The 13,436-nt window shown below is 56.8% G+C and overlaps 1 protein-coding gene across 2 annotated transcripts in view; it reads left to right on the top strand.

Annotated features, from left to right (window-relative positions):
- The window catches only part of DOCK6 (dedicator of cytokinesis 6), a 46,202-nt gene extending 34,362 nt beyond the window's left edge, over positions 1-11,840 (top strand). For both annotated transcript variants that reach the window (XM_049788560.1, XM_049788559.1), the window contains 18 exons: positions 215-341; positions 597-681; positions 807-903; positions 1,413-1,547; positions 1,817-1,969; positions 2,866-3,024; positions 3,114-3,214; positions 4,202-4,394; positions 4,484-4,627; positions 7,264-7,395; positions 7,497-7,511; positions 8,705-8,830; positions 8,919-9,008; positions 9,659-9,895; positions 10,515-10,658; positions 10,755-10,861; positions 11,246-11,407; positions 11,620-11,840. In XM_049788560.1, the coding sequence (XP_049644517.1) occupies positions 215-341; positions 597-681; positions 807-903; positions 1,413-1,547; positions 1,817-1,969; positions 2,866-3,024; positions 3,114-3,214; positions 4,202-4,394; positions 4,484-4,627; positions 7,264-7,395; positions 7,497-7,511; positions 8,705-8,830; positions 8,919-9,008; positions 9,659-9,895; positions 10,515-10,658; positions 10,755-10,861; positions 11,246-11,407; positions 11,620-11,662 (2,250 nt within the window). In that variant the 3' untranslated portion in view covers positions 11,663-11,840. The remainder of the gene's footprint in view (positions 1-214; positions 342-596; positions 682-806; positions 904-1,412; positions 1,548-1,816; positions 1,970-2,865; positions 3,025-3,113; positions 3,215-4,201; positions 4,395-4,483; positions 4,628-7,263; positions 7,396-7,496; positions 7,512-8,704; positions 8,831-8,918; positions 9,009-9,658; positions 9,896-10,514; positions 10,659-10,754; positions 10,862-11,245; positions 11,408-11,619) is intronic.
- Positions 11,841-13,436: the final 1,596 nt, after the last annotated feature.

Raw genomic sequence — 13,436 nt, 5'->3', positions numbered from 1 at the left:
CAGACTTGCACCTCCCTAGCTCTTTCCAAATAGACCAGAGAGCTAGACCAAATATGGAGGCATGGGGCCGGAGAGATAGCACAGCAGCGTTTGCCTTGCAAGCAGGTGACCAAGGACCTAAGGTGGTTGATTCACAGGGGTACAGGAAGGACAGGCCAGGAAGGAGGGGGAACAGCACCCCAGGGCCCATCTGAGGCATCTCTTCGACTTCCAGGGGAAGAAGGCCTTCGAACGGATCAACAGCCTCACCTTCAAGAAGTCACTGGACATGAAGGCGCGGCTGGAGGAGGCCATCCTGGGCACCATCGGGGCACGGCAGGACATGGTGCGCCGGAGCCGCGGTGAGTTCAGTTACCCTCCATGCCTGCACCCAGCCAAGCTCAGTTTTGGGGTCTCGGGGGGTCAGGGAAGAGACTTCAGCTGGGGGCAGAGCTCCCTGTTCCAGAAATCCACATAGCCTGCTTGTGGGGATCAACCCTGCCACCTGCTTTGCTGCCTTCCCTCCCCTGTGCCCTCCGGCTCAGCCCCACGGTGCCCCTTGGCATGGGTCTTACTGTCATTCTGTTTCAATACGTCTCTTGGCCCATGCACAGCAGAGAGGAGCCCTTACGGGCCCCAGGAGAACGTCCGCTGGCGGAAGAGCGTCACGCACTGGAGACAAACGTCAGACCGCGTGGACAAGTGGGTGTCCAGCCATTCCCTAGGGGTCAGGCCAGTTTTGGGTGAATAGGCAAGGGGGAGAGAGAGAGAGAGAGAGAGCTCAGCCAGAGTCTGGGGTCACCTCATGCCTCCCTTGTGCCCTCCAGAACCAAGGAGGAAATGGAACACGAGGCCTTGGTGGATGGGAACCTGGCGACAGAGGCGAGCCTGGTGGTTCTGGACACTCTAGAGATCATTGTGCAGGTAGGGTTTGACCCTGCTCCTTCCCTGATCTCTGATTTCCACCTTAGTGCTTTTCTGCTTTCTTCTTTATTTGGCAGGAGGTGGGAGTAATAGGACAAACCCCAGTAGTTTTCAGGAGTTATTCCATGCTTAGTGCTAGGTTACTCCTTGTGGTACTTGGGGGGGTTATGTGGCCCTGGGAATGAAACCCAGGCCCCTTTGCATGTAAGACCTTCAGCCCATGGAACAATCTCTTATTTGGTTTAAGATCCAGTTAGATTTCTCTTTATTGGAGGAATCATGTCTTTGCTGGGGCTTCTAGCTCAGTGCTTAGGGATCACTCTTAATAGGCTTTAGGGGGCCATATTTCAGTTGCCGGGGATCAAACCTGGGTTCACCCTATTCAAGGCCAGCACCTTCCCCTCTGTACTATTATTATTCTAAGTAAGTTCTAGGGATTGAATTGAGGTTGGCTGCGTGCAAGGCAAGCACTGGGCTAACAGCCGTTATGTTATCATTGTCCCCTGCAGACGGTGATGCTGTCAGAGGCCCGGGAGAGCATCTTGGGGGCAGTCCTGAAGGTCGTACTTTACAGCCTGGGAAGTGCCCAGAGTGCCCTCTTCTTGCAGCACGGGCTGGCCACACAGCGGGCGCTCGTGTCCAAGGTGAGCCCTCCCCTGGGGTGCCCACTTCCTCAGAGCTACCAGGCAGAGGCGGGGCTGGATGGCAGCCAGAGTGACCATGTCACGCTGTCAGGGGTCACACAGCCAGGGCTGCAAACCCAGGGCTGAAAGCAGCAGACGTGCCAACATTGGGCCCCAGAGGTGGAACCCAGTGGCATTACCCAACCGTGTCCCCACGGAAGAATGAGCCGGTTCTCGGGGCAAGGCGCCCTGAACACTGTCTGTCTTGGGCACCCTCGGGGCTGGCCCAGTTCCCAGAGCTGCTGTTCGAGGAAGACACGGAGCTGTGCGCTGACCTGTGCCTGAGACTCCTGCGACACTGTGGCAGCCGCATCAGCACCATCCGCACGCACGCCAGCGCCTCCCTCTACCTCCTCATGCGCCAGAATTTCGAGATCGGCAACGTAAGAGGGTGGATCCAAGGGCCACTTATGGGGGCTCTCGGGGAGGGCTGCCAGGGACACAACTCCCACCATGTCCTAAGGTGGGTGTGAATGTTGGCAAGACCTAGGGAGATCCGTGAGATTATGAGATTATGTGGCCTTTGCACATAGGGATGCCTTAGGTGTGGGAGTGGCTCCCAACTGGCACCAGGTCCCTGGGTGGGCGTGGTCGTGTAGAGGGTGTGGCCTTGTTGGGGCGTGGCTTCAATGTGGCTATAGACTGACAGGCCCTTAAGTGGGCGTGGTCTCATAAACCCTGGGTTTGTGTGTGGGCGTGGCCTGTGATTTGGGGCGTGGTTTCTGTGAGAACAGGGTTTTCCTGTGAGCCTGATTACCAGATGGGATTGGACAGAAACCTAGCTGGGTGGGCATGGTCTTATAACAACCCTGGGTTCTATGGTGGGCGTGGTTTCTGGGTGGGCGTGGCTCCTCTTTAGAAATTGACGGGTACTGGGGTGGGCGTGGCCTCGTGTGGGGTGTGGCTCCCAGTTGCCACCAGGTCCCTGGGTGGGCGTGGTCTGACGAAGGGCGTGGTCTCTCCAGTGGGCGTGGTTCCAAACCAACTTGCCAGGCACTGAGATGGGCGTGGCTCCCAGCTAACACAGGGTTCTTGGGTGGGCGTGATCCCACAAAGGTTCTGGGGTCGGTGAGTGGGCGCGGTTTGTGAGTGGGCGTGGTCTCGTGTTTGATTTGACAGGTCCTTGGGTGGGCGTGGCCTTGGAGCAGTCCTGGGGTCCAGGACTGTGCATAGAAATCACAGTGACCTTGAGCTGGATGCTCAGGGAAGAAGCCTTGAAGTCAGGCCCTGGGGTGAGTGGGTGACACATGGATATCCCCTTCCGCCCTTGTACCGGCAGAACTTCGCCCGCGTGAAGATGCAGGTGACCATGTCCCTCTCGTCCCTGGTGGGGACCACCCAGAACTTCAGCGAGGACCACTTGCGGCGGTCTCTAAAGACCATCCTCACATACGCGGAGGAGGATGTGGGCCTGCGGGACAGCGCCTTTGCCGAGCAGGTGTCCTGCCAACACCCCACAGCTCTTCCCTTGAGGGCCATGCCCACCCTGCTCCCACCTGACCTGGTCCCTCTCTGCTCCCGCTGCAGGTGCAGGACCTGATGTTTAACCTGCACATGATCCTGACGGACACTGTGAAGATGAAGGAGCATCAGGAGGACCCCGAGATGCTCATTGACCTCATGTACAGGTGAGCGGGGCCTGGGGAGCAGGTGTGTGAGAGGGCCGTGGGCCGTGAGCAGCCCCCACTGTGTGGGACCCTACTGGGGGGGGCAGGTGAAAACAAGTGGTGGGGAAATGGGAGAGCACCAGGAGGTGGAAGATGAGTTTGGGAGGCTGAGGGGAGACAAATGAAACATGAGTTAACAGAGCAGTAATGGGAGCTGGAAAGAAAGCACAGTGGGGAGGGCCTTTGCCTTGAACTCAGCCAAGCCAGGTTCTATCCCCGGCATCCCATAGGGTCCCCCTGAGCACTGTCAGGAATGATTCCTGAGCGCAGAGCCAGGAGTAACCCGAGCACAAAAAGAAAAAACAAACCCAACAATAACAAAAACAGAGCAGTAAGGGCTGGTCCCATAGGAAAACTGAGGAATAGCTTCCCTGGAGATTGTGAGACAGGGCATGCCAGTGAGAGGTGAAAGGTTGATGAGAGGGCCCGGAGAGATAGCACAGCGGTGTTTGCCCTGCAAGCAGCCGATCCAGGACCAAAGGTGGTTGTTTCGAATCCCAGTGTCCCATATGGTCCCCCGGGCCTGCCAGGAGCTATTTCTGAGCAGACAGCCAGGAGTAACCCCTGAGCACCGCCGGGTGTGGCCCAAAAAACAAAAAAAAAAAAAAAAAAAAAGTTGATGAAGTTGATGAGAGAGGGAGTGGTTGAGGGAGGGGGATCACAGGGGCAGGAAGTGGGGAGATAGGTGAGTGAAGGACAGGCCTAGCTGGTAAGGTAGGGTGCTAAAAAGGTGAGTGGGAAAGGCAGCAAGAGATGGGAGAGGCAATGGATGTAAGGGGGGGGAAGAAAGCCAAGTTTGCTAAAGGGAAGCAGGTAGGTGATTTGCGGAGGGAGAGACAGGTGAAGGTATATGGGGTACCCCACAGAATGGGCCAGGGGCACAGACTGGTGGGTGGAGCCAGTGGGAGGGGGTCCCCATCCTACTCATTGGCCCTCCACTGGCCCCAGGATTGCCAGGGGCTACCAGGGCTCCCCAGATCTGCGACTGACATGGCTGCAGAACATGGCAAGCAAACACGCAGAGCTGGGCAACCAGGCGGAGGCTGCGCAGTGCATGGTACACGCAGCTGCGTTAGTGGCCGAGTACCTGGCGCTGCTGGAGGACAGTCGCCACCTGCCCGTGGGCTGCGTCTCCTTCCAGGTGAGCAACTGAGCCCTTGGTAGTGGGGAGAGGGGAGGTGTGAGACCCTTGAGTTTGATGCCCCAGGCCGCCGCCATCCCCCTCCCCAGAACATCTCGTCCAACGTGCTGGAGGAATCTGCCATCTCCGATGACATCCTGTCTCCCGACGAGGAAGGCTTCTGTTCTGGGAAGCATTTTACTGAGCTGGGGCTGGTGGCACTGCTGGAGCAGGCAGCCGCCTACTTCACCCTGGTGAGCAGGACCCACCTGCACTGCTACAGTGCGCCGGCAGGGGGAGGCACAGAGCAGCACCCCCGGGTGGCCAGGCCCCAAGGCAGACTTTGGGGACCCTTTGCGGGTAGTTTTGCAGAGTCTCTAAGGGGTGCAGTAGGGAGGGTGAGCGACTCAGGTCAAATGCTCTGGTCCAAATGGCTACCCAGGCTCATCTGTACATTTTTTTGATTTTTTGATTTTATTTATTTTTGGTTTGGTGGCCACACCTGGTGGAGCTCAGGAGTTACTTCTGGCTCTGTGCTCAGAAATGGCTCCTGGCAGGCTTGGGGGACCATATGGGATCTTGGGATTCAAACCTGGGTCAGTACCGGGGAGCAAATGGAAGTGGGTTGTGTTTGGTTTGGTTTGGTTTGGTTTTTCGGCCACACCCGTTTGATGCTCAGGAGTTACTCCTGGCTAAGGGCTCAGAAGTTGCCCCTGGCTTGGGGGGACCATATGGGACGCCAGGGGGGATCAAACCGAGGTCCTTCCTTGGCTAGTGCTTGCAAGGCAGACACCTTACCTCTAGCGCCACCTCACCCTCCCCTGGGTTGTGTTTAAAGCAAGCACCCTCCTTGCTGGACAATCTCTCAGGCCCTGCTTTAGTGTGTTTGGGTTTTTTTTTTTTTTAAGTTAGAGTGGGTGGGGCCGGAGAAATAGCATGGAGGGAAAAGCGTTTGCTTTCCATGCAGAAGGTTGGTGGTTCAAATCCCGGCATCCCATATGGTCCCCCGAGCCTGCCAGGAGCGATTTTTGAGCATAGAGCCAGGAGTAACCCCTGAGCACTGCCAGGTGTGACCCCCCCAAAAAAAAAAAAAAAGAAAAAAGAAAGTTAGAGTGGGGATGCATTTCCAGCAGTATTCAGGAACCCCACTGTGCTGTGCTCAGGGTTGCACCTATAGCTCATGTAGGGCGAAGCACTCACCCCAACCCCCCAGTCCTCCATTTTAACAGAATCTAAGGGAGAAAGGAAGCCCCAGTAGCATACACACCCCTCCCACCCAGGCTTTTGGTATGGACAAAGACCTTCTAACACCACCTAATCCCATTTGACCCACTTCACTGGCCTTTCCCAATCCCTCTAATCCAGTTTAGGTTGATCCTGTGAATGACCCAGGGGTTATCTCCCAACTGGGGCAGCCCTGAGCCCAACAGGATTTTTTGAAAAACCCACAAATGGTGGCAATAAATCACTTAAATTTGTTAGCATAAGATCAGGGGGAAAAAAAACCAACAACAGGGGGCCTTGGACATCCCTCTGTGTCAGAACAAGCTTTTCCAGGGCCAAGGACCATAGGACAGTGGGGAAGGCGGTTGCCTTGCAAGCAGCTAGCCTGGGTTTGATCCCCAGCACTCTAAATGGCCTTCCCCAACACACCAAGCCTGCTAGAAATAATTCCTGAGCACAGAGCCAGGAGAAGTAGCCTAGGTGTGGCCCCCAAACCAACCAACCAAATATTAAAAAAACAACAAAACAAAACTCAAGCTCTTTCCTCCTGGAGGTCTCTGTCACCTCTTTTTGAATAAACAACCAGATCTCAGGCCTGGATTTCTCCCCCTTTTAGGCCCCTCCACCCCAACTTTTTCACAATAGGCTTTTTTGTGCGTTTCCGGCTGCAAGGAGGGTTTTATTTCCAGCTGTCCTGAAGGGCTTTAACTCCTGGCGCGTTTCCTGTAAGTGCGTTTCTCCGCATTCCAAGAGGTTCTGCTGGCCCTGGAGGCTGTGACCTGCTGCTCAAGTTTCTGGGAGCTGAGAGTTCCCACTGCCCCCACCCTCACCCCCACCCCGCTGATTGAGGGGGGATCAGTTTCCCAGCCAGATTTTTTTTTTTTTTTGGTTTTTGGTTTTTGGGCTACACCCGGCAGCGCTCAGGGGTTACTCTTGGCTCTCTGCTCAGAAATAGCTCCTGGGGGGCCAGGAAGAGTGCCGATCAAATACCAAAGGTGGTTGGTTTGAATCCCAGTGTCCCATATGGTCCCCCCTGTGCCTGCCAGGAGCTATTTCTGAGCAGACAGCCAGGAGTAACCCCTGAGCAACACCTAGTGTGGCCCAAAAACCAAAAACAAAACAAAAAAAAAGAAATAGCTCCTGGCAGGCACGGGGGACCATATGGGATGCCGGGATTCGAACCAACCATCTCGGGTCCTGGGTCTGCTGCTTGTAAGGCAAACACCACTGTGCTATCTCTCCGGCCCCCAGATTTTCTTTTTGCGGGGTCAGGTCCTCTCTGCGGGTGGTTCTCATTATCGCCAATATCTGTATAATAGCTCAGAGATTGGCACCAGAGCGATAGCACAGCCAATCAGGATTCAATCTCCATCATCCCATAGGGCCTATTGGAGTGATTCCTGAGTCTGGAGCCAGGAGTAACAATGCCCCCAGCACTGTCGGGTGTGTCCCCAAAACTGAAAGTCAAAATTCAGAGATCAGGGGAAGAAGAGGGAAGGTTAGGTAGGATTCCTTGCAGCATGGGAGGGAGGGTTAGGTGGGCGTCCCGGAGGAGGTATAGCTGGCTAGCTCCTTAGGTAGCGGGGTTATTGCCAAAACAAAAGCATGCAGGAGGGATCTGGGATCTGGACGGTGCCCGACGTTCTCCCCGGCCCCCCTTCTTTAGGGCGGGCTGTATGAGGCCGTGAATGAAGTGTACAAAAATCTTATCCCTATCCTGGAAGCCCACCGCGATTACAAGAAGCTGGCGGCCGTGCACGGCAAACTGCAGGAGGCTTTTACCAAGATAATGCACCAGGTGGGCCCGGGACACCCCCAGCCCCCCAAAAAACTACACCCCTCCTGCAATGCACCCATCCAGGGGCTGACCTCTATCTATCTCTACCCTGTTCCTTGCAGAGTTCCGGCTGGGAGGTGAGCAGGCCGCGGTGGCAGGAACGGTCGGGGACCACCAGGGGGCGCTGCGGGAGCACGCACTGCCCCTGTCCCGCTGAGATCTGGGGCTCTGGGGTTCTGGGGCTCGATGCCACCCCGCCTCCCTGAGCTCCCCCTACTTTCTCTGCAGCCCTTCCCCTCCCCCTCAGGTCTCCAGGGCATCTTGTGACTCACCCAGCTGGGAAGTGTCCAGGGACACCCCTCCCTTGGGCAGGGCTGCCCTGTCACTGCCTTGTTTTGGGGGGGGTTGGGGGGACACCCATATTTCAGCCTGTCTATCTTGGTCTCTCTTAACCTCCCCCCTCAGCCTCCATCTCTGTCTCTCTTCCTCTCCGGATCTCCCTGTGGGTGTGTGTCTCCTCTCTGCAGCACCCCCGGGCCCCCCAATATTCATCCCTAAGGCCTGCTCCCCTCCTCCTCCTCCCACCCCCTCTCCTCCCTCTTGTCTATTTTTAGGCGCCTCCAAGTTTGGGGAGAGGTTTTTTTTTTTTTTTTTTTTGTCCAAAGATGGCAGGAGCAGAGAGCCCAGGCCTGGGGAAGGCTGGGAGGGGCTTTGAGGGGCAGAGATAGGGGCTCCCCATCCCTCATCACCTAAGGGGATGTCAACATTGTCAGCCTCCTGACCTTGTAACCTTTCTCATGACTGTCTCTTGGCTCCTCCTGCCTGGCCTGTCTCTGGCGCCTGCCCCATCTCCCCGGAACTGCCCTGGTAAGTGGATCGGCCCCCCCTCTCCAGTAAAGGGTGGTATGGGGGGCGGGGCCCACCCAGCTTCCACACTTAGGGCTGTGGGAAGAGAGATACCAGAACCAGAGAGAGAATCTGGGTCTTTTAGCCCAGATGGTGATGCTTTCTCTAGATCATTCCTTGGGGGGGGGCACAGGACTCCCCAGTGGAATCTGGGCTACATCCAGTGGTACTTAGGAGGCCATAAAGTACCAGGAACCTCACCTGGGACCTTCCCGCCCTTTGCGCCAACTCCATGGCCCTAGGCACCTGCTATATGCAGCACTAAAAAAATCTAAGGAAGTGGGCAAAGCCGCACTTGGGCTGTGTTCAACAGGGGTGAGGGGTTCCTAATGGCAGAGTTTGGTGAGATCAGGAGCTCTACTAGACTTAGGTGCCCATCATACACCACCCTGAGGTTCCCCCCACCATGTTCCCCCAGCCTCAGCGAGTCTTCGGGACCTACTTCCGAGTGGGTTTCTACGGCTCCCGCTTTGGGGACCTGGATGAGCAGGAGTTCGTGTACAAGGAGCCATCCATCACCAAGCTGGCCGAGATCTCCCACCGGCTGGAGGTATGGCCAGGGCCACAAGGCAAAGGCAGACTGAGGGGGAGACACTGGGCCACCTAGGGGTGTGGATGACCCTAGGATCCTTCCCTAGGAGTTCTACACGGAGAGGTTTGGGGAGGACGTGGTGGAGATCATCAAAGATTCCAACCCGGTGGACAAGAGCAAGCTCGACCCCCAGAAGGTGAGAACCCCAGGCATGCTGGCGGGGAAGCCCTAAATGCTGTCTCCACAAGCTAGTTCCTGGTCACCCTCAATTCCTATCTAGTGGGAACTCTAAAATATATCTGGGGGGCCAGAGAGATAGCAGAGTGAGGAGGGTGTTTGCCTTGCACATGACACACCTGGATTTCATCCTTGGCATCCCCATAGGGTCCCCAGAACACCACCAGGAGAAATTCCTGAGTGCAGAGCCAGGAGTTACTCCTGAGCAACGCCAGGGGATGTGGCCCAAAAACCAAATAAATAAGTGGAAACAAAACAGATCTTGCAGGCCAAAGCCATAGTACACGGACAGGGTGTTTGCCTTACACACAACCAAACAGAGTTCAATCCTAAGCAAAGCCCCACAAGGAGTGATCCCTGAGCACCACCAGATATGCCCCCCCCAAAAAAAACAAAATAGAAAACATTTCCCTTGGGGATATGAAAATCTATTTGACAGGGGATACCCAGACAGCTAGATATGGGGGAGATCTGGTCACCTCAGTCTTAAAGTCACCAGCCCATGAGAAGCCCAAATCTCCTTTCATCAGGGTTGGGGACCCCCACCCGATAGGTAGGGGTATGTGGGCCTGCAAATACAGCGGCCTTCATGCCTGCACTGTACCCCAGGCCTACATCCAGATCACCTACGTGGAGCCCCACTTTGACACCTACGAGCTCAAAGACCGCGTGACCTACTTCGACCGCAACTATGGGCTCCGAACCTTCCTCTTCTGCACCCCATTTACGCCCGATGGCCGTGCGCACGGGGACCTAGCCCAGCAGTACAAGCGCAAGACGCTGCTGAGCACCGACCACGCCTTCCCCTACATCAAGACGCGCATCCGCGTGTGCCACCGGGAGGAGGTGGGCAGGGGACCCCCCCCCCCCCGCATCCGCAGACTCCACCTTGAGAGCATAAGAGACCCTGGAGCCCCAATACAGTGGAGCCAGGATTCCTCAGGCCTGCTGGAAGCAAATTGGCCTGAGCCCTCCTCTGGTCCTTGTGCAGAGGGAAGCTCCTAGTCCCCGCCCTCAACTGGCTTCCTTGGATGCCGACCACGCCCCTTAACTGATAACCCCGCCCATTTGATGCTGGCCACGCCCTTGAATAATAGACCCACCCCTTGGCTCTTAGCCCCGCCCCTTGGATACTGGCCCTGTCCTTTTGATGCCCCATTCCCTTAACCACACTGGCCCTATCCCTTGGATATTGGCCCCGCCCCTAGATACTGGTCCTGCCCCTTGGATACTGGCTCCACCCCTGACTTCTAAGCCCGCCCCTTGGCTATTGGCCCCGCCCCTTGGTTATCTGCCCCATTTCTGAATACTGGCCCACCCCTTTGATGTTGGCCCCGCCCCTGGATGCTGGTCACACCCCTTGATACTGGCCCACCCCTTGGATGTTGGCCCCGCCCCTTGACACTGGCCACGCCCTTTATTAAGCCCCACCCTCCGCCCACATGTCCCTCCCTTGGCCTCACAGACGGTGCTGACCCCTGTGGAAGTGGCCATCGAGGACATGCAGAAGAAGACTCGGGAGCTGGCCTATGCCACCGAGCAGGACCCACCCGATGCCAAGATGCTGCAGATGGTGCTGCAGGGCTCCGTGGGACCCACAGTGAACCAGGCACGGCCTGGGTGGTACGCTGGGCCCGGAGACTGCCCTCCTCCTCACCCCAGCCAGGCAGAAATCCTCAGGGAAACTGTCCCCCCACACACACAGGGTCCCCTGGAGGTGGCTCAGGTGTTTCTGGCCGAGATCCCAGAAGACCCCAAGCTCTTCCGACATCACAACAAGCTCCGACTGTGTTTCAAGGACTTCTGCAAGAAGTGGGTCCCCACCCCTCATCCTGGATTGCCTCATTTTCTTCTGGGTGGGGAGGTTATGGGCAGCACTCATAGTTTATGCAGGGGCATCTCCTGGCAGTGCTCAGGGGACCATGCCGTAGCAGAGATCCAACCCAGGGCTCCCCTTTGCAAAGCCTGCGCCCCGGTCCTGTGAGCTGTCTCCCTACCCCATCTGCCTCTTGACCCATGCCTCCTTCCAGCTTCTCTGAACCCCTCATCTGACCCTCTCCTCTTGGGTTCCCCTTATGTTCCCTCTACCTGGAGCTACCCCTGCTCACCCACCCAGAAGACTGAGCCCACGGGCAAGGGTCCTGCCTGCTCTACCCCTCTGAGCACCAACCACTGAGTGTCCTCCGTGGCCCTCAGGTGTGAGGACGCCCTTCGGAAAAACAAAGCACTGATCGGACCCGACCAGAAGGACTATCACCGAGAGCTGGAGCGCAACTACTCACGGCTGAAAGAGGCGCTGCAGCCCCTGCTTGCCCACCGCCCACCGCAGATGCTGGCACCCCCGGCTGCTGGCCTCAGGTGTCCCCCTACTCTACTCATCCCCCAGGAGGCCAACTCAGGATGAATGGGTTTGGGGGGGTTTGTCAGACTGTATCCCCAGCTCAGCACCAAGGCAGTCAGAGTTGGACCAGGCCAGGACTTTATACAGGAGGAAGAGAGCTGGGGGGGGGGGGGTAATCCTGAGGAGTTGAAGGGGGCCCTTCACTCAGACCCACCCTCTTTTCTAGCAGAAACACCTTGAACAGAGCAAGTTTCCGGAAAGCGGAACTCTGAGCCTGTCCAGCATTCAGCTCAAGTCACGCCCCAGGGGTGGTCCCCAGCACCCCCTTCGTCACCTCGAAGAGTTGCCTGCTGGATTCTGGGCCTCTTTCCTATGTCCGTCCCTGTTCCCCTTTGTACACTGAGTTTATCTTTTTTTTTTTTTTTTAATTTAAAGTGGGTTTTCTAAGCAGATGTAGTGCGGTGACTCAGGGTGGGGTGATGCCCCCCCCACCCCGTCCTCCCTCACACCCCTGGACACATCACAAGGGAACTGGATGCCAATGACACCAGCACAGGGACAAGAAACCAAAGCTGACATTCTAGTCACACACAAATGACACAAGCCCACTTGTGACAGTTCAAAACCACGCACAATGCCCAACCCTGCCCTCAGTGACCCTCAGGGTGACAGGATCCACATGCTAGCCTCCTGGTTAGTTTCCCTTTTTTGGGGGGGGGGTATGGGGAGACCTTGTGGGCTACAACAATCCTGCTTCTGGCTCTGTGCTCAGGAGTGATCCCTGGTGGTGCTGGCTCCTATGTCCTGAGCTATCTCTCCCACCCCCCATTTATTGCTGGGGACCCTTGGGCACTAATCCTGGAGCCCCGCTTGGAGGCTTCTGGAGATGCCAAGGGCAGAAATCAAACTGCAGGAGGGCTGGCGAGAGAGCACAGTGGTAGTACATTTATTTGCCTTGCAAGCAGCTGATCAAGGATGAACTGTGGTTCAAATCCCGACATCCCATATGGGCCCACCACCACCCCCGTGCCTGCCAGGAGCGATTTCTGAGCCAGGAGTAACCCTGAGTGTCTCCGGGTGTGACACCCCTCTCCCCCAAAAAAGGAATCAAACTGCAGTAGACTACAGGCAAAGCATATGACATTCAGTGGTTAAGCTGCTCTCTGGCCTGCCCCCTTTTATTTATTACTTTTGTTTGTTTATTTATTTTTGGTTTTGGGGTCACATCTGGCGGCACTCAGGGGTTACTCCTGGCTCTGTGCTCAGAAGTCGCTTCCTGCAGTTTCAGGAGACCCTATGGGATGCCAGAATTCAAACCGGGGTCCATCCTGTGTTGGCCTCATGCAAGCCAAAGGCCTTACCCAGTGCTATTGCTGCAGCCCTGTTCTATGGTGTTGGGGCCACTCCCAGCCGGGTATTGGGGCGTCCTATTCTCTGCAACATATAAGCAATTCCTCATATATCTCTCACCCATAGCAGTTTTTTGTTGTTGTTTGGGGCCCACTGGGCGGTGTTCAGGGGTGACTCCTGGCTCTGCGCTCAGGCAGTGATCAGGGTATCCTATGGGGTGTCAGAGATCAAACCCCCGTGGGCCTGGAGCAATGCAAATGCCCCTCGCCCCTATACAAGCAGTTTGCTTCACCCTGCTTTACAGAAGGGGAAACCGAGGCCTGGAGTGTCTGGAGGCACGGAGAGTGGGGCTGGGACTGGGCCTCCTCGGAGGATTCATCCTCCTCGGCAGGCGGCACCGCCACAGTCACCCACCCAGTCATGGGCTGGCAGGGAAGGGGTGGCCTCCCGGGGTGGCAGCCCTACCCGCCCTGGGAGCCCTGGGGGAGCCGGGCTCAGGGCCAGCCCCGCCTCCGGCCGCGCCCCCGTCCCCCGCAGAGGCCAGCTGCAGCTAGCGGGAGGGGAAAAAGCAAACGTGGGGGGCCTGGGGGACTAAGGGGGTCCTTCAAGCGTCTCCAAGCTTGGTCCTCCCCCAGATCCCTTCTACCACTAACATAACCGCTGGGCGGGGCCTGGATGGGGGCGTGGTCTCGTGTG

Source organism: Suncus etruscus, chromosome 15 (assembly GCF_024139225.1).
Source record: "Suncus etruscus isolate mSunEtr1 chromosome 15, mSunEtr1.pri.cur, whole genome shotgun sequence".
Classification (NCBI taxonomy): Eukaryota; Metazoa; Chordata; class Mammalia; order Eulipotyphla; family Soricidae; genus Suncus; species Suncus etruscus.
The sequence above is the reverse complement of the archived record's forward strand: the minus strand, read 5'-3'. Positions and strand labels throughout refer to the sequence as shown.